Genomic DNA, 20,876 nt, shown 5'->3' on the forward strand with positions numbered 1-20,876 from the left:
TGTGATTTTATTTCTTAAATTGCTCTCACGTCCACTTTCTCCCTCTTTTCCACCACAATCCTAGTCCAAGCAAGCACCCTCTTTCCTGGACAACAATCACTTCTAGCTAGACTCTTCTCTTCCATTCTAGCTGCCTTATTCTTTCTCCAGTCTCCCAGTGTCTCCCAAACTTGCATAAGTTTCATATCAATTTGAAGTGAAATAATTATCCTAATGCAAATTTGATTTCTGAATGCTTAACTAAGCATTCACCTTTAAAAAAATATTCTGTTAAATTGCACGTATCTCCACTGAGAGGAGAAATGTTTGTTTCTATTATATTAAAACTTTTTCTATGATACTAGCTGAACTTTACTCAGCTTGAATTTACAGCTGTACCTTTCTTTCATGCCCCACCCACCAAACACACCCAATCTGTTCAACATGATAAAGTCCTTACACACAACATGTCATGTTCACATACATTTGTTTTTGTTTGTGTGTTTTTTTCAAAATAAAACAACAGTTATGCTGGCAAGGGTGTTGAAATAAAGGGGACCCTTATGTTCCTAAAGCAACATTATTTTTCATGTCTACAAAGTATACATTTATTTTCACAAATGTGGCAAATTTTACCCTAACAGGACTTTTTCACCAAATCATAGACATAGATATGGAAATCATCATCGAACTTGATGAAATACACAGAGGGTTTGGCTTCCACTTGGTGAATGGTCATGCCAATCCATTTGGAGCCATCTTCTTTGGTATATTCCACATGCTTGCCTATCAGGCCATCTACAGCTCCTCCTGGCTCTGACTCTGCTGGAGGAGACTCACTGGCATGATACGGAGGTCTCCTTTTTTATACTCATCTGAAAGCTGACACAAGACAGGGGCATGTACAAGACAGGAGCCTTATCACTGGTGATATAAAACCAGGCTTTCATTATTGGTGCTTGGGCTAAGACCAGCCCTCTCTATTCACCCTTAGAACCATGCTTGTCCTCAACCATATGTTCCACAGCTTTACCAATGATGGTATTTGCAAGGTTTGCATCACTGAGTTGAGATGATGCCACCCTGTCAGAAAAAATTTTAGGAGACAAAACTCTTTCATCTTTGTGAAGTTCCAGTCCATAGACACAGTCAATTCCATCATATTTTGTGAGATAAAGAGAGGAATTTATAGGCACCTGATCCAGAATGGCTCCTTTCCACTGGGTGAGGTGATAGGTTCATTGCCTTCCTTCCATCTGCGCGAAATTCTGTAGCCCATGATGTGCCTGTGGGGCTGGGATGAAGGTCTGCCCCTATGTTTCTTTTGGAAGTTTTTTGTTGTTGTTTTTTAAATCGTGTTTGCAGACCCAGTGGCCCATCCTGCTGGTGACCTGGGTTGTTTCTCTTTGGTTACCTGTAGGTTGGGGGTCTTTATGCCTCTGTGACTTATTTGTGGTCCTTTCTTCTTCTTTTTCGATATTAAAACTTTTAAATTATGAAATACTTAAAGGCTATCCAAAACACAGCAAATGATATTTGAAGCGCTCATATACCCACCTCCAAGCTTTGTTAAATTTTAATATTTATAAGTCATTTTAAAAAGAAATAAAATAAAATATTACAGAAACAGGTGATGTCCTTGTATGTCCCTCTTTTATCTTAGGCTCCTCCCTCCAATGGTAGAGTTAACTATCTATACATTGAAAGTGTTGTTTAGCATGCCCAATACATGTGCGTATCCTTAAACAATGTATCACATGTTTATAAAATTAATACAAATGGAGTCACACAATTTGAGTCTTTTTGTAACTTAGTTTTACTCAACATTGTTCTTGAGATTCATTCATATCTATATATATAAAAGCCCAGTGACCAGAACGGCAGAACGACCAGAAAGACCGGAATGACCAGTGGCTATGATGCGCACTATGGCAGCCAACCAGCCTGATCCAGTCCCTGTCGGCCCCCAGCACCCCGATCAGGGGTGGGGCTGGCTGACCAACTGCCTGTGGCCCCTCCCCACCCCCGCCGGCCCGCCCGATGGGCCCCCATCAGGGCAGGCTGGATGGACCCCACCATGCAGATACATAATAGACCTTGTTCTTTGACTGCTATATAATGTTCCATTGTACGAATACCATAACTAGTTATCTATTCCTTTATTAGTGAAATTTATATTCTTTCTACTATTACAGACCATGCCCAATGAAAGTATCTCCTTGTGCAGATGTGTGAGAGCCCCTTTGGGTCACCTTTTCTCAGCTAATTGCATTAAGCCCTGATGTCCTAAGGTATTCATTGTTTGTAATGAATTCACTTCTCCCCTGGGCATCTAGAATGATACTAGCTATATGCTATCCTTGGGAGAAATAAGAAAATAGTCACTCAAATAATTTTGTGTAGGGTTTAATTCACTTGCAGAAGCTCCTGCTGATAAAGGTTAGTCTAGAGCCGTGGTCTGCAAACCGCGGCTCGCGAACCACATGCGGCTCTTTGTCCCCTTGAGTGTGGCTCTTCCACAAAATACCACGTGCGGGCGCGCACTGACAGTGCGATTGAAACTTCGTGGCCCATGCGCAGAAGTCGGTATTTTGTGGAAGAGCCACACTCAAGGGGCCAAAGAGCTGCATTTGGCTCGTGAGCCGCGGTTTGCCGAGCCGCGGTTTGCCAACCACTGGTCCAGAGCATATATGCAAAAGTGGAATTGCTGGGTTTAAGAAGGGGCATTAAAAACCATTAGCTTTTACCAAAATCTCTTCTTTTCTTCTGCCATTTTAGTAGAGTGGTAGATGGCTCATACCTGCCCTGCTGAGCATTGCATTCCCCAGTTGTTTCTCAGATGTGACCATCTGACTGAATCGTCACCCATAGAATGTGATTAGAAATGAAGTATGCAGCTTCCTGGCTGGTGCCTGAAGACCAGCTCACACCTCCACACTCCCTTTTCCCCTCCTCCCACCTGGGTGACTGGTGGGAGCAATGAGCGGAGCAACGTAGGAAGCCAAATGTTGAACCTGAGAGAGCCACGTTCACCTTGGGTCTCTGACGGACTGCAAGAAGCAGAATTGCACTGCTGATCTGGTACCCTCCCCTAGAAATGAACTCCTAGCACGAGAGACATAAACTTCTTGAGTTCAAGCTACTGAATGTTAGGGATCTACTTGAGGTCTAACAATACATCCCACTTCCAACCCACTAAATTTGCCAAATTGTTCCTTAATGTGGTTCTATCAATGGATACGCACTCTACCAGCAAGGTGTGAAATCTCCTGTCTCTCCAGATCCTTGACAACACTTGGTGGTGTCCGATTTTTGGTTTCCCAGTCAGATGGGCATAAAATGGCATCTCAGCACTATTTTAATTTCCATTTCCCTGATTATTAGTGAGATTGGGTGTCTTTTCAAACATATTTGAATGGCTGTTCTTGTTTCCCTTTCTGTGAACAGCTTGTTCACATCATTTCCCTGTTTTCCTATTGGGTTATTTGCCACTGCTTGCTGATCCGTAGAAATTATTTGTATATTGTACATTTAAGAACGTTGTCAGTTATAACTTGTGCTTTGTCTTCATTTATGGCATCTTGTACAGAAAGTTAAATTTTAATACAGTAAAAATGTATCAATCTTTCCTTTCTTATTTGTTTTTGTATCGTAAGACATTCTTCTCTACTCTCAAGTTCACATAGATATTTCACCTTTTCTTCTAAATGTGTTAAAGTTTTCTCGTTCACAGTTTAGGTCTTTGATCTACCTGAAATAGATTTTTCTGTGTGGTATGTATGAAGTAGTCATCACTGAGTATTTTAAAAATACGGATAACTATTATCCCAGCACTGTTTATGGAATCTTCTTTCTCTCCCTACTGATTTGTAATGGTTTTTTTTTCCTGTTACAGATCAAGTTTACATATATGCATTAATCTGCTTCTAGGCTCTTCATTCTATTGTACTTGTCTATCAATCCATCTTTGTCTAAATACACTGTATTAATTACTTTAGCTTTATGACACCTTAGTGTCTTCAAGTCACTTTACCTTCATTTATTTTATATATAAACCGCGACCTCCCCTTCATAGGTCTACGCTCAACCACTGAGTCCCGCATGCCCGAGGGGCTTCATTTTTTAAAAAAATTTAAATCTCTTAAATGGATCATCATAGTACCTACACACAGGGTTGTTATAGAGAGTAAAAGAAAGAAGAATCCCATGTAAAGCACCAGATAGAGTAGGTAGGCACTCAAGAGTAGTTATGTTATGATCCTGTTGAAGGTACAGATGAAACAGAGATAAAGTGATCGATCTTTTTGGGAACCTGTTTCATGTATAAAAAGAAGGGGATGAGTTGGCAGACTGTGCCTATGGCTCTTGCCACTCTAAAAACGGTGATCCTGGCATTTTATTATCTAGAAACAGGCAGCACACACTACGCGTTGGGCAGTGGGATAAAAGAAAGAAAGGCGGTATCAGAATGCAGGGTGGATTCCCGACCGAGCGCTCGTAAAATGCCAAGTGCACGGCAGATAAGGTTTGGGACTGGCTGGCGACCAGGGCAGAGAAGCTGCGGTGACCTTCACGGTGTTGCTGGTGCACACACGACCGCACACCGTCCGGATCACCTGCCTGCAAACCCTGGGCTGCCGGACCCCACGGGGCTCCCGTCCACCCTCCCCGCCGCCCGCGAGGGCACGCGGCTTCAGCGAGGACTGCAGACCGGGTCGCAGGAGCACGGGGAGCGATGGTGCAGCGCTAGGAGCGCGGTGGAAAAGCACCCGCACCTCCCCCAGGGCGACTGCAGTGCTTCTGGGAAAGAGAGTCCTTCGCCGCGTGCCCAGCCTGGGGCTCCTGGCAGGGGGACTACAATTCCCTTCAGTCTTGGGGATTCTTTGTGCAGCACGCCTGCGCAGTCTGGCGGCCAATGCCGCTATAAAGGCTTGTTTTGCCCCGGAGCTGATGCTCGGGAGCGTGGTCGAGTGGCCGGCGCGGCGGTCTGGGACCTGGGGCACAGGTAAGTAGCGGCGGCCGCCGCCCCGCTTCCTTCTCCCTCGGTTGTCACTTGGATCCCTCCCCTGTGTTTCCTCCGGGGCCGGTGGGCTGTGAGCGGGATACGGGCAGTTCGGGAGAAGCCAGACACCTGAGAAACGGGGCCTGGCCTCCCTCAGGTCTCCCGCCGCCCCCTCCTTGGGACGCGACCCCTCGGGGCACGTGGTGAGGTGCAGGCCTGGGAAGGCATGTAGGGTGGGATGAGTGGTCAAGAGTGCTGGCTACACTCCCGGCTGCGGCCACCAGGGGGTGCTGCGCCCGCAGCCCGTGGGTGTGGGTCGCTATCGGCTCGCCAGGCCCCTACTGGACACGGGAACGCCCTAGGGTCCAGGGCATCCCAGGCGAAGCTGGCCAGAGAGAAGCCCCCATCCTCAAGTTGTGGGGAGGACGGCCTGGGACACCCCGGCTCAAGCCACACACCGGACACTCTGAGCTGCCAGCGACCTGAGAAGCCATCCTCTCGGGTTTTTGGTGTTTTTTTGTTTTGTTTTTGTTTTTGCAAATGGGCAAATGAGGTTCGTGACTTAAGCACGCCCAGCAAACCCTGGGCAGAGCCCAGAATGGAACCCAGATCGCTTGACTTTCATCTGTGCCCTTTCCACTTCCACCACACAGAGCTGCATGATGCTTCGTATTTATTACACAGGGCCCTTTTGGTTTCTGCACAGACGTGGGGAGGCAGGAGGCACGGGAATGGTTGGCAAAGTTTCAGGTTTTGATGGAGGAGATGGGTCGTTATACTGGGGTCCAGAAGTAAAAGGTGCAGAAGGTTGGCAACACAACAAGTGGATTGGAAGAGGGTGGTACATCGGAATCCTCCTTGTAGCCTCAGGTCGGGTTCTCTTATGCAGTTTCAGGGCCTGGAACCAGATTTCCTGAGATGTTGGAAACCTAAGTTATGAAGGCAATTTGGAAACCCCAGTCTGGCTAATTGAAGTTCTTAATCCTGTGCAACCCCCATCCCCCAGGCAGTGTCTGTTTCACTGTACACTTGTATCACTGGAAGGAGAGTCTTGATACAAAAGCAAGAGTGTCAGAGGTGATGGGAAACTGCTCCCCACGTCCTTCCTATGTAGAATGAATTGAAATAAAGCGATTGAAAGAAACTTTGGTTATTGTGAGTTCTTATACAACTGAGGTGATCTTCATGTTCCTCTTGACATGGCATTTGATCACATAAATGTGTTCCTTTGGCCTCCTCCCTCCCCTCCTCCTGCCTTTTTTTCAAAGTAGGACTAATCTTTTCAGCTTCCAGAAATTAGCTAGGCTCCGGAACCTTTGGAGGGGAAGGTTGGACTTTTGTGACCCTGGTAACAAGAAGGATTTACTATTATCTGCATCCAGACACTGGGGACGCTGGCAGGTGCCAGGTCTGTTTATAGTTTAGGCTTAATGAGGTCTCAGTGACGTGATTGCTTATCGTGCAATTTGTCATTGGACAAGGTGACTTTTTTTTTTGAGATAAGGAAATAAGTAGTATCAACTCCGAGTACTCGAATCAGACCTCTGAAAGGCAAGAAGTCAAGCTTTTTTGTGTGCTGGAAGCACTTACCTTATGGAGGAAATTTAGTCCTTCTTGTTTAGAGGATTAGTAAGTATTCTCCTTTTTTCTGATACCTTAAAAAATGAATTGTAGCTGTCAGAATTTGGTCTACAGAGTAGTACTTTTAAGTTGCAGTGATTGCTAGCAGGAGTTGATGGAATTTAAAAGGCAACATGGCTACACTTCTTTAATTTCTAGTGAGGCTGGTATGAATGGGGTTTTCTCAGCTTCTATCTGGGAAGGTTTGAACCATCATAGGGTGGGGGAAATGTTTCAGAGAGGTGTGTATGTGTTTTATTTTTTTCAAAAGTAACGGAAGTTGATAACTGGTTATTGATTAGAATTAGGACAGTTTCAGGTCATACTAGGTAAGCCTTCACAGGGCAGGGTGGGCAGTTTGCTTTGGTTATTGTTTTTTAATAACAGCTTTGTTGAGATGTACTATCATTTATAAACCATGCATGGAAATTCAGCCTTTTGAAGTGTTTTGTTAGTATAGTCACAGAATTGTGCATCACTACTATCTGATTTTAGAACACTTTCATATCCCAAGGGGCATTTGTTTTTTAAAGTGAAGGCATAATATTGTTTTGTATGTTAGCTATGTAACTCCATGGTACTTTAATATCAGCTTCTTCACTATCTAATTAAAAAATGCAAAGATGGAATAGATCATTGGTAGAATAAGTGTTTTGTAAGTTTTCATTTAGTAAAACTTAGTAGGAGGAATAATGCCCATTTTTAAATTGCGAAGTTTATAATCCTTAGAACAAACTTAAATTGCTTCCAGAAAGTCTTTTTTTTTTTTTTTAAAGACCTATAAATACTCAGGTTTGAACCTAGGTGAAGAAGTTGGGTGTCTCTTTACCAGTGTGTCTATTTTTCTTATCTTTTTTGTTTTCCTTAGCAGTGGGAGGACATATTCTTGATCCTATTACATTGATTTTTTTTTCTCTTGAAAATATGAAGTACTTGAAAAAGATTTTAAATATTTTTTATAGATATAAGGGTAGAAAATCTCAGTGCTTTGGCCCTTTTCCCTATTTTAAAACATTTTTGCATATTATTAAGCACAATTTAGGAAATGTCTGTTCTTGGTGAATTTTTAATTTCAGAAATTCTCAAGTGGAACTAGGAGTCTGTGAGCCCTGGCGTCTCCAGTCAGAGAAGATGAAGGACATCGACATAGGAAAAGAGTATATCATCCCCAGTCCTGGTTATAGAAACGTGCGAGAGAGAAGCAGTACTTCCAGACAGGACAGAGGGGACTCCAAATACAAGAGAACGGGGCTGGTCAGTATGTCCTTTCTGAGTTCCTTGTCTTAGCTGCTTGTTATACTAGACCACACCTTTTTTTCATGTAGTGCATAGTTTAAAAGAAGTTTCTTTTTCTTTATTGGCTTTAGATCACTGTTAAGAATTTATGGGGAGCGTTTGAGATCTTGTACCCTGGAGTGTCAGTTTGGCACAGATAAACTCATTTAAAAAAGAATTTATGGTTACTTACGAAAGAGGAGAGGTTGGCTCTCCGCCTTCCACCTATTTCTCCCTTTGCCTTCTCTCTGCCACTTATGCTCACCTTTGGTGCCTTCTGCAAAGGCTTTGCTTAAGAGAAGACAACTTATGGGAGGGGAGGGGGAATGGAGCAGAGGAAATCTGAACCATTAAGCTTCATTCATGGGCTTAAAATTATTTTCTTCCCCTCTGCTTCTGTTGTCTGTGTTTAAAATGACTCCTTTGGAGAGACTCATTCAGAATTTAGACAGTACTTGGGACAATTCTAGATTGTTGTAGGATAATTAGTAAGCTTTTCAAGTAAATCCATGTAATAACCTTGTTTCTCCTAAGGGAAATAATGAATATACATTTTAAACAGGAGAAATTGTCTTTTTTCTAAGAAAAGAGATAATGCCTTTTCGTGAGTTGGAAAACTAACGAAAAGGGGATGTGGGGATAACTGGGTTTAAGAAGTCATGTAATTGTGTTCGTGTATTTGTTTTGTGAAAACTTGAGAAAGATGTGGGCTTTGCAGCTGACACTGGAGTTTCATTAGCCTAACATTAGCTGTCTTTTTGGCTGTCTTATTAGTTAACATTTTCTCACTAATGGGTGTTTTCTGTCCCCGCTATAATCTATACAATACTTTCCCACTCAAGCTTAACTTTGGAGAAGCAGAGATTCAGTGTAATCAGTGTCAAATCCTTAAGGTGTCAGCTTTATAACTTTTTTGTGTCCTTTTGTGTAGACCTTGTTAAACATTTTTTAATATCTTCTGAGTTTTTGACACTGTTAGTATAGCACTTAAATCTAGAAGAAGTCACAAAGGTAACATTGGAGCAGGGCTTGAAGGATGATTGGTTGGTAATGCTATCAAGCTACTTATATCATCTGTGCCTTAATGGTTTATGAATAAAATAGCATTGACAGGCCCTGGCCAGTGTGGCTCAGTTGGTTGGGTATGTATGGAAAGGTTGCCAGTTCGATTCCCGGTCAGGGCACATGCCTGAGTTGTGGGCTTGATCCCTGGTAAGGGGTGTGCCGATTGATGTTTCGCTCTCACATCGATGTTTCTCTCTCTCTCTTCCTCTCAAAAAATCAGTTTTAAAAAATCTTTGTAAAAATTTTCTTAAAATAGCATTGATGGTAGAATTGAACTTGTGGGATCATTGAAGATTAAATGAGATAATACATATAAAATGCTTAGAATGGTGCCTGCCACATAGCCTGTGCTCAATAGATGTTAGCTCTTGGAACTAGTTGTCTCGATTGTAGGATGTGTAAGGGAAATTCTGCATATCATGCTTTACTACGGGTATTGGGGAGCTATTAGATGTCATTGAGGAGGGTTTTTCCATCTTTCAACTTTTTATTTTGAGATAACTGTAGAGACACATGCTGTTGTAAAAAATAATGTAGAGAGATCCATATGCACTTTATCCAGCTTCCCCCAATGGTAACTTCTTGAGTAACTATAGTAGAATATCACAATAGGAGATTGATTGACATTAATACAGTCTATCCACCTCATTAAGACTTCACCAACTTTACATGCACTCATTTACGTATGTGTGTGTATTCTGTGCAGTTTTTTCACATGTATAGATTTGTAAGAACCTCTACCACAGTCAAAATATAAAACACCTCCATCCCATGCTACCCTTTTATAACCACAGCCATCTCCCTATCCTCTCCCCTAAGCTCTGGCAACCATGATTCTGTTCTCCATCTCTATTTGTCATTTTAAGTATTGTATATAAATGGAATCTATACTATGGAATCTTAGAGATTGGCTTTTTTCATTCAGCATTAGTCCCTTAACATCCATCTAATTTGTCGTGTTTCAATATTTCTTCCCTTTTAATTGTGAGCAGTATTCCACGTTGTAGATAAACCATAGTTTGTTTAACCATTTACCTGTTGAAGGACATTAGAATTACTTCTAATTTTTCACTATTACAAATACAGCTGCTTTGAATATTTGTGTGTAGGCTTTTGTGTGGATAAGCTTCATTTCTCTGGAATGCCCATGAATGCGATTGCTGGGTCATATGATAAGTACATGTTTAGTTTCGTAAGAAACATCAATACCCTTTTTCATAGTAGCTGTACAATTTTACATTCCCACCAATAATGTATGCATCCAGTTTCTCTGCATTCCTGCCAATATTTGGTGTTATCATTATCTTCATTTTTTTTTTAATTTACATGGGTTACGTTGGTTAATAAAATTATATAGGCACAATTCTACAGTACATCATTTGCACATTGCATTGTGTACTCGCCATCCAGAGTCTAGTCTCTTTCTGTCACCATTTATCCGGTTTACCTTCTTCCAGCTGACCACCCCCCCGCCCCATAATCTTTATTTTAGCCATTCTGATAGGTATGTCTGCTATCTCACTGTAGTCTTAATATGTGTGACCTAATGACTAATGAGGTTGAGCTGATAAGGGATTTTTAAGACTTGATTTTATCTTAGGAAGATTAGTTTTGAGGCAGTTAAGGAAAAAATAGCTGTACAAGGAGAGGGAGAAAATACAGGGAGCAGTCGGGAGGCTCTTGTGCTAGCCCACGTGAGAGAGGCCCCGGGTCTGTCTTCAGCGTAATAATGAGGTGGAGGAGATGGGAGAAATTTAGGGGCATTTCTGGAAGGGGAGGGACACATTGGGGTGCCTAGGATTGCTGGTAAGAATGAGTTTGCTTTTAAGCATGTTGAGTTTGAAGTGCATCCAGGTAAAATGATCAGTAGATGGATAGAGCAGGGCAAGAAGGAGAACAGGAAACAAATTTAGAGTCATTAGTGCGTCCATGTAGATCAGGGGTGGGGAACCTTTTCTCTGCCAAGGGCCATTTGGATATTTATAACATTCATGGGCCATATAAAACTATCAACTTAAAAATTAGCCTGCTGCCCAGCCAGTGTAGCTCAGTGGTTGAGCATTGACCTATGAACCAGGGAGTCACGGTTTGATTCCGGTCAGAGCACATGCCCAGGTTGCAGGCTCAACCCCCAGTGGGGGGCATGTGGGAGGCAGCCGATCAATGATTCTCTCTCATCATTGATGTTTCTATCTCTCTCTCCTTTCCTCTCTGAAATCAATAAAAGTATATTTTTTTAAAAATTAGCCTGCTTGCCCTGACCGGTTTGGCTCAGTGGATAGAGTGTCGGCCTGCGGACTGAAAGGTCCCAGGTTCGATTCCGGTCAAGGGCATGTACCGTGGTTGCGGGCACATCCCCAGTGGTGGGTGTGCGGGAGGCAGCTGATCGATGTTTCTCTCTCATCGATGTTTCTAACTCTCTATCCCTCTCCCTTCCTCTCTAAAAAATCAATAAAACATATATTTTTTAAAAAAATTAGCCTGCACCTCGGTGAGGTTGGGATGGCCCAGTGAGGTTGAAACGGCCCCGGTGAGGTCGGGACGGCCCCGGTGAGGTTGGGACGGCCCCAGTGAGGTAGGGATAGCCCCGGTGAGGTAGGGATGGCCCCAGTGAGGTCGGGATGGTCCCGTTGAGGTCGGGATGGTCCCGTTGAGGTTGGGACGGCCCCGGTGAGGTCAAGACGGCCCTGGTGAGGACGAAACAGCCCCAGTGAGGTTGGGACGGCTCCAGTGAGGTTGGGACAGATAATGGGGACCAGTATAGACTGATGAACAGGGGTAGATGCAGAGGCAGAGCAGCATTGAACAGACTGTCAAACTACAATGGGAAGCCTGGGGAGGGTTTGGGGGGGTGGTTAAGAGATCAACCGAAGGACTTACATGCATGCATATAAAAATAACCAATGGACACAAGACACTAGGGGGTAGGGGCCGGGGGAATGTCAAGGGGGGGAAAAAAGGAGACATATGTAATACTCTTTGTAATACTTCAAGAAATAAAAATTATTTAAAAAAAATTAGCCTGCTATATTTGGTCAAATATTTGGTGATGTTCCCCACCCCTGATGTAGATGAGGCCTTGGGAGTGTGCAGGCTTGTCCAAGGATGGCTTGTTGAGCAGGAAGAGGTCGAACCTGGGAAGCTGGGGTGTGGTCCTGTGAAATTTCTGGGGACAGGGTCCCTCCCAATTGAGTAGAGAAGAATTGACATTGGGATGTGCAGTAAGCTTTTTCTTTGTAAGTGGAGAACTGGAAATAGAGTCACTGTTGTACCTTTTGTCCCCAAAATTAAAGTTAGGCATCAGACAACAAGTTTACTTTATGTGATTGAGCCTTATCTTAAAGAAACAGGAAGGCTAATACCACTTTTATAAAATTTCAGGAGTCTGTATGAATTTCATTTTTGTTATCCTTTTATCTTTCTTAAACTTTTAAATTTGAATCCTGTGGGGTTTTTTTTTTAGTTTGTTGTGTGTGGTTTTTTTGTGTTGTGGTTTTTTTTTTTTAGTTTTTACCACATCCTTGTACCCTCTGTACTTTTATTACTTAAAATATTTTTCATTAGTTGTTTTTTTTTCTTTTTGCTTAGCCTTGACCTAAGCAATGAAATCATAGGTTTATGCAACCAATATTTTTATACACACTAAAGTGAATACATCAAATGTTTTTACAAATTTACATACCACCTAGAATGCTCTTGCATTTAACCTGTCAAAAGCCAAAATTTCTTAAGATTTATTGATCTTGAACTTGTCTACTGTGTTTAATAGTTTGCTGATAGATGGAACCAAAAAGATGACAAAAGATTTCTGGTTTAGAGATGATATAAAAAATGGATACTTTAAGTAGTTGGGAAGCAAAATGGCTGTGTACAGCATATCGCTTTTTAAAATGTAAGCTGGTAATTAGAGATTAAAATTTCATGTCATATAATCATAACCATCATTTCTATATTAGTTATTAGAGAGGAAATCTGGGACCAGACATTCCAGTTGCCAGGTTTAGTTACTGTCCCTCAGAAAGAAAAAAACTACTCCAAGTAACAAAAGATCAGAATACATCTGTGACTCTTAATTGAAAAACAAGGTTTTACTCACCTCCATTAGCCTTTGATAGGCCCAGCTGACCTGAAACTGTGTTAAACAGAAGTCAGAAGCAAGGCGCCAAGGAACAGATTCTGATTTTAAACAGGCTGGTGATTTTTTTTCACTCTGTAAGCAAAGTTGCAGAGTGCACAGTTTGCCCATTCCTTAGTATTGTGGTCAAATCTTTCCTTTGAAATACTCTTTGGGAAAATTGCTCTAATCAGTCACATCTTCAGATATCTGTATCACATCTGCTGAGAGATAATGAAGGTAAAATAATGTTAGTCACCCTAAAGGTAGGGTGACTAACACCTCCTTTGTTTAGGACTGTTAAGTTAATGCTGTGGCCACACACAATTCCATGCTTAGCAGGCATGCTTTAATCCTGAAGTGCTAATAGGGTGCCTTCTGTTGCTGTTAGTTCTTTGGGCCTAAGTACTAACATTGGCTGGCATTATTTCAATAAACATGAAGATTTATGTCTAGACCAATCCTTAACACTGTTTCTGTGTCTGAGGCATGGTTCAGGCACAGCTTCTTTTCTTACGATTGCACTCATATATATATGCATATGTATATCACATAACTCCATGAGCCCTGGTTTGTTTGTTTATTTTAAGATGTGATGTTTATTCATTTTCTTAATTCAGTGAGCATTTGAGCACTCTGCAAGATACATGCACACAACGGAATGAAGTGGTCTGATGCAGATAAAGATAAATTGATGCTGGGCTTGCCTGTCCTCCAATAGAAGCTTAAACTCGGAAGCATGTACATAGATGACTGTAATTTAGATGCTATGGAAATTAATATGAAAAAGAGAGTTCAGCCTTTGAGGTCAGGGAAGACTTCAGGAGGAGGTAACATTTGATTGGAGATTTGAGGAATGGGTAGAATTTGGAGAAAGGAAGGGCATGCCTGGCAGAAGAAAGGGTTGTGGATAGGGCCAACTAGGACTCCGTTGGCTTTGAGCATAAAGTGTGAAGTCACAGATGTAGAGGGATAGGTTGGTGAGTTTCAGATGCTGTGTGTGTGTGTTCCTCAGTAATAGGCCAGGGAATTTGGATTTTAGTTGCTTTAAATTAAAATTTAAGCAAAAGCAAGACAAAGCTACTTAATGCTTTATACACCTTTTTATTAGGTAGTTGTTTTCTTACTGCTCCCAGACCAGAGTTTAGGGTGACTTATTTTCATTAGCATGTCTAATCTAGAAAAGGAGGAAGAATGGAAAATAAGCGGAAGTCGACCCAAGTTCATGTGCCCTTATGACTGCTCTCTTTTTTCCCCCTTCGCTCAAAAGTGTTCCATTGGTGGAATTTTCTTTCTACCGTGTTAGACTGTTCTGCCGCTAGGAAGATGAGAAAGCAAGCATTCACAAAGCCCAGTGACCGTCACCTAGTATTTCCTTTAGTTTTGTGTTGGGCTGACCCTTTAACCTTGGTTGGAGTTTTCATAATTAGTGAGTTGAAATATTTTGAGGCTATACCCTAGAAATCACCCTTATCCCCTCTACCCAGAGACAGTTATTGTTATGAAGTAGTTTTGTTTAGTGCCTTACATTTTTGAGAGTTTGACTCTGAAAGCTTTTCTTTAGGGACTAAGGGTGTGTGAATTTGTCCATGCCCTAGTGTGTTCAGAGTTAAGAGTATTACCTGTGAGTCTTCTTGCTGTTAGGAAGGAGGAGGCAGGGTGAAGGAGATTCATATTTGCAGTCTCTGCATTATTTTACTCTTGATTGGTACTCAGTGATTCAGCACATTTTCTCAACAACCAGTGACGGGATGAGTAAGAACACCTGCTCTCTGCGGCCCCCTCTCATCCCCCACATCCGTAAAGCTGTATAGAGCTCAGTGTGTATGATACGGGTATCTGGCCTGGTGCCAGGTGTTGGTCTCCAATAGCAGTCCAGAGCTCTCTGGTAGAGATGACAACAGTGCTGCTATTGGTGCAGAGCCCCAGTGGCTTTGCTGGGTGGTGACTGAACCTGCAGCGCATGGGTCTCCTGAGGTTGTTGGCCTTGATCATGAGCTCTTTTACGCCATCTGCAGCAGGGCTGCTGCTGCTCTGCTAGGAAATGCTGCCTAAGGGAAATAAATATAGCCTGTTAGCATGAGTAGTTAAAGGAGCTTCTGTTAAAAAGGAAGAAAAGTATTGGAACTAGCTTCCTGTTTCTTTTTTTGTTTTGTTTTTTAATATGTTTTTATTGATTTCAGAGAGAGGAAGGGAGAGGAAGAAGGGGATAAAAACATTAAAGATAAGAATCATTGATCGGGCCCGGCCGGTGTTGCTCAGTGGTTGAGCGTTGACCTATGAACAAGGAGGTCACAGTTCCTGGTCAGGGCACATGCCCAGGTTGTGGGCTTGATCCCCAGTGTGGGCATGCAGGAGGTGGTTGACCAATGATTCTCTCTCATCGATGTTTCTATCTCTCTCCCTCTCCCTTCCTCTCTATAATCAATAAAAAAAATATTTTTTTAAAAAAGAAGAATCATTGATCGCCTGCCTCCTGCATACTCCCCCCACTGGGGATTGAGCCCGCAACCCAGCATGTACCCTGACCGGGAATTTGAACCTTGACCTTCTGGTACATGGGTAGATGCTCAAGCTTTCTGTTTCTTAAGCAGTTTTAAATACCTCAGTCATTATTTTGTTGAGATAGATAGCTTGGAAGTTACAAATGGTTAATGAAAACTTTTTCAATGACATCTTGGTTCTGCTTTTAGGTAGCCTTCTGCAAATTTTTCTTTAATGCCTCACTATTCATTTCCTCTCTCTTAATCAAAAATAAAAGGCCGATGCCGGAACAGGAAACCAGCCTGCAGAAGGTTTTGCAATGGTTGAATCTGTTAATATCAAAATTACAGACTAATGTGTGCCCTGGCCGGTGTGGCTCAGTTGGAACATTATGCCGAGCACTGGAAGGTCTCAGGTTCGATTCCCGGTCCGGGCTCTTACCTAGGTGGTGGGTTTCATCCCCGGTTGGGGTGAGAGGCAACCAATCAATGTCTCTTTCTTTCTCCCTTCCTCCCTCTCTAAAATTCAATTAAAAAAGAATTGCAGGCCTAGCCGGTTTTGCTCAGTGGATAGAGCGACGGCCTGTAGACTGAAGGGTTCTGGGTTCGATTCCCTGGCCCTGGTCATGCATGCAGGAGGCAACCAACCAATGTGTCTCTCTCACATTGATGTTTCTCTCTCTCCCTCTTCTTTCCACTCTCTCTAAAAATCAATGGATCAAAAAATGATTAACAAAAAACCAAAAAAATTTGCAGACTAATGTTAAGTTAATTTGCCACAATGAAGCTCACTGATTAGCAGAATTAAGCTTCTCTCTCCCTTTGTTTTCCACCCCCTTTTTAGGGAGTTAGCCTATTTAGATAAGTTGATGTTATATATGTTTAAATTATAAGATTATTTTTTAAATTAGCTGTTCAAAGAATCAATTTAACTCTGTTATATCAGATGAAAACTTCTGTTTACCAAAGCAGACATGGTGTGTAGTGATCACTTAGTTTTCTTAAATGTTGTCGTCTCACAGTAGAAGAATAGCCAAACTGCTCATATCTCCACCTTTGTGGTTGCTTCTCACCATTGTCAGCAGTTCCAGCCTGCTCTGCAGTCCCACGGTCACATGATGGAACCACTGATGTCTTATACTGAGCATTTAACATGAGCATACACATGACACTAGGCACTGAAGAAAGTTTCATTTATAAATTTATTTTTTTTAAGCCAAAGCCTGAACTTAAGGGATTTTTGTCAAATGCAGAAGACCAGTATTCATCTATCTAAATCTGTGGTTCTCAGCCCAGGCTGCATATTAAAGTCATTTGAAGAGCCTTTAAAAAAAATACCGATGCAGGACCCTATCCCAGACCAATTAATCCAGTCTCTGGGGTTGGAGTTGGGCTTCAGCGTTGCTTTAACACTCCCCTGGTTATTCTGTTGTGTAGGCAGCACTGAGAACCTCTGCCCTGAATCCCTTGGGATAAAATCTCTTCCCCTCAACCAATGGGGCTCCAAGTGTTCCCTGTAAGGTTTTTCCCCCTGTGACTCAGGTTCACTGTAATCTTTTGAAACCTTATCATTGTAATAACAAAGTTAATCTCACGCACCAGTGTAATAGGAACTTTGAATAAGTTCCTTGGAAGTTAGCGTATTTATAAAACAACTAAAAGCCCTCAAATTTCTGCTGATTATAGAGTAATACCAGATTATGAACTGTGGGAAAACACCTGTTTTGCTATGGTGATGTTGTGCAGTTATATCCATTGGTATATTAATAGCTGATCCTCAGCACCAGGCACTACAGCATAAGGAGTGAACAGGTAGTTACCGATGAGATGCATGAGTTATTCATAGCTGCTAAGTCGGAGAATTTTGCTGTCTCTTTGATTGAAGTGGCCACTGTTTGGAAGTTCTTAAGGGAAGAGCTTGAGATGGTCAGGATCATGTAGATACTCATTGGAGTAAGGATGTGTGGAGAATTGGGAGAGGAAATGTCCCTTGGTAGTTTCTTTAACTTGGGGATAGTGACGATGGGAAAGCCTGATGTCAGCTTGGGAGGACATCATCTTTTTTAATTTAAAAGAAAATTTTAATTTAGTTTTTAATATTTTGAGTCTCCTGAAACCTGTATCTAAAATTGTACAGCAGTTCCCCTTAAAGAGATGTCTCCCAAGATGTTCGTCATAAAGGCAGCTATGGGACTGGGACATGTACAGAAAAGCTTTGACTTGGGCCAGAAAGGTTGATGAGAAGAGGCTGCCCGTTCAGTGTCTGTGTTAAGACCTGGTGATTACGGAGAGGGGAGGGGAATACCCTGTAGGGTCTGAGGCCTGTCCATTCTGATCATACCCCAGGGGGTGTGCCAGTCAGGAGAATTGCAGCCTTCAATCTGCCTGCCATCTCTGCATCCATAAGAGCTTGGATGAATCCTCAGTCTCCAGGTTTAGGAAGGCCACCCTGCTGTTGTCCTGCTATCAGGGAGGGGCTGTTCAGCCCGGAGAATGATTTCTGGCCCCGTTATCTTGTCCCAGAGGCCTCCATGCAGGGGAAAGCCCATGTCGCCCTGTCAGCAGACATTCCGCTCTGGCAGCCTGAGAAAATGAGATGGGACAAAGCAGACAAGCGGTGTCCCGCGGTGTGGTGGTTGCACCAATGAGCACAGCCACGGGGGTGGTGTGAATGCACGCAGCAGGGAAGCCTCTTGCGCAAGCATGGCTGTTTGCTCCTGGATCGAATGTTCCTTGTTTCCCTCGCCAGATGGGCACGTAGGTGACTGTGTGCTTCCCTGACCTTTGTGTGAACCGTAGCAGAACCTGAATTTCATTGTCCCCTATTAGCTCTCCAAGTGTCCCCACCCTGCCCCACCCGTGTCACTTTGGTAGGAAAAAAAAATACTCAGTGTCTCCTAGCCATGTAGTCCTCAGGAAAATATAAATAGCAACAGTATTTCCTTGTCTAATGTTTTCTCAGCTCTGGATCAAACAGTATTTCCCCTTTGGAAAGAATGAACTGCTGCGGACACCTCTCCCTGTGTGTGTCTGTGTCATCTGGCCAGGGAGAGGCATTCAGTGTGCAGATAGTGCCCCTTAAGAGAAATGAAGAGAGATGGGGGCCCTCCTCCCTTCTCAGGAGAGGCTTTAAAAAGTTACTTCTAACGAGGATTTAAAGCACCATAGCTTACAGAACAGGCCCCATAAAATACATCACCTAGACCAGCGCACAAGCACTGTCTTAGCTGTGTAGCTAGCTAGAGCTACCTTAGCACGATTGACATTTGGGGCCACAGACACTTCTCTGTTTCGGGGGCTGTCCTGTGCATCCTGGGATTTCAGCAGTGTCCCTAGCCTCTACCCACTAAACCAGTGATGGCGAACCTATGAACTCATTTTTTTGGTTGATTTTTCTTTGTTAAATGGCATTTAAATATATAAAATAAATATCAAAAATATAAATCTTTTACTATGGTTGCAAATATCCAAAAATTTCTATATGTGACACGGCACCAGAGTTAAGTTAGGGTTTTTCAAAATGCTGACACGCCGAGCTCAAAAGGTTCACCATCACTGCACTAAATGCTAGAAGTAACAAACGTCTTTAAACGTTGCCAGATGTGCCCTGGGCAAGCAAAATCGCCCTCCCTTCAGAACTGCTGGGCTACACTGTCCAGGACTTTAGCCGTGAGCCACATTAGCTATCAAGCATTGGGAACGTGGCCAGTCCGAATTGAGATGTGGTGTATATATCAAATACACACCGGATTTCCCCTGATGATCCTATTGTGTAGCCAGGCATGTGCTTTAAAAAAAAAGTGTAAAATAGCTCATTAATAAGTTTTTATTGATTACATGTTAAAAAGGTAAGATTTTGTATAGGTTGGGATAAATATACAGGGTGTCCCAAAAAATGTATACATACTTTAATAGCTGATAGCACAATTTTGAAAGTGAAATGTATTTTAATAAACACTGCCTTTATCATTATTCAATCTATATTATTAAAATTAATTCCACTCAGAGGTGGGGGTGGGGTGGGGTGGGGACTGGGGGTGGGGTGGGTAAAAGGAGGGAGAATGGGGGACATCTATAATAGTGTCAACAATAAAAAAATTAATTTCACCTGTATCTTTTTCTTTCTTAATGTGCATACTAGAAAAATTTAAATGACATTTGTGGCTTGCGTTATACTTACATTGGGCAGCACTGAGGTGTAGTTTAACCATCAATCTTGTTTGAGGCATTTAGTTCCCAGTAAAATACTGGATTTAAATTCTTTTTTGTCTTTGGAAAATTTTCCTTCATATAGTGGAGTTATGGAGACAGAGTATTTAAAATGTTATATATTACCAGTTGGTTTTTCTGAGTACCCACTAGTGGCATATTACAAATTGGTGCAATGGACATTTACTTTTTATTCAGTTTCTTCTTAAAGTGGAGAAAACTCTTTGTAAATGTCCTAAAGAAATATAGTAGCTTTCTGTTCACCCTTTGCAAGTAGAAAGGGTGGATCGTCCCACTACTGACATACACACATCCTTAATAATAAAAGCGTAGCCCTAGCCGGTTTGGCTCAGTGGATAGAGCGTCGGCCTGCGAACTGAAAGGTCCCAGGTTCGATTCCGGTCAAGGGCACATGCCTGGGTTGTGGGCTCGATTCCCAGTGGGGGACTTGCAGGAGGCAGCCAATCCATGATTCTCTCTCACCATGGATGTTTCTATCTCTCTCTCCCTCTTCCTTCCTCTCTGAAATTAATAAAAATGTATTAAACAAACAAACAAACAAAAAAACCCACGAACAATAATAAAAGTGTAATATGCTAATTAGACCAGACAGCCGAAAGACCTTCCGGAGGTCCTTCCGGATAAAGCTGCGGTGGGGGGGGGGTTGCGGCAGAGGCAATTAGGGGCGATCAGGCAGGTAGGCAGAGTGGTTAGGGGCGATCAGGCAGGCAGGCAGGTGAGCCGTTAGGAGCCAGCAGTCCCAGATTATGAGAAGGATGTCCGACTGCCAGTGTAGGCCCGATCCCTGAGGGGTCCTGGATTGCGAGAGGGTGCAGGCCGGGCTGAGGGACCTCCCTTCCCCTGTGCACAAATTTCGTGCCCTGGGCCTCTAGTATATATATAATTGGTGCAGTGTTCAGATGATTTTATGTTTGTCTTACCTTTTCTCCTTCATGAATTAGATTTTATCTCTATTTTTATTAAGGTATATTTAATTTAATTTTTAAATTTAACTTATATTTCTTGGTTGGTAACATTGAATTGAGAGTTTGAGAGAACCAATTTAGAAGGTTATTCTGGATTTTGACCTTTTAGAAATACTAGAATGTACCCAGCATCAAGGTGGTGA

General features: G+C 42.5%; 1 protein-coding gene, 1 non-coding gene and 1 pseudogene across 3 annotated transcripts in view; 2 read left to right on the plus strand and 1 right to left on the minus strand.

The window, feature by feature from the left end:
- Positions 1 to 616: 616 nt before the first annotated feature.
- Positions 617 to 5,475, minus strand: LOC102419567 (annotated as a pseudogene).
- The window catches only part of ABCC5 (ATP binding cassette subfamily C member 5), an 82,223-nt gene continuing 66,212 nt past the window's right edge, over positions 4,866 to 20,876 (plus strand). The window contains exons 1-2 of one of the 2 annotated variants that reach the window (XM_006084862.3): positions 4,866 to 4,984; positions 7,678 to 7,855. In XM_006084862.3, coding sequence (XP_006084924.1) covers positions 7,733 to 7,855 — 123 coding nt within the window. In that variant the 5' untranslated portion in view covers positions 4,866 to 4,984; positions 7,678 to 7,732. Of the gene's footprint in view, positions 4,985 to 6,589; positions 6,611 to 7,677; positions 7,856 to 20,876 lie in introns of those variants that run through there. The other variant, XM_014452294.2, reaches the window with a different exon arrangement.
- Positions 19,924 to 20,054, plus strand: LOC111825141. Its single transcript, XR_002828262.1, has one exon.

Source organism: Myotis lucifugus, unplaced genomic scaffold (genome assembly GCF_000147115.1).
Source record: "Myotis lucifugus unplaced genomic scaffold, Myoluc2.0 scaffold_14, whole genome shotgun sequence".
NCBI lineage: Eukaryota > Metazoa > Chordata > Mammalia > Chiroptera > Vespertilionidae > Myotis > Myotis lucifugus.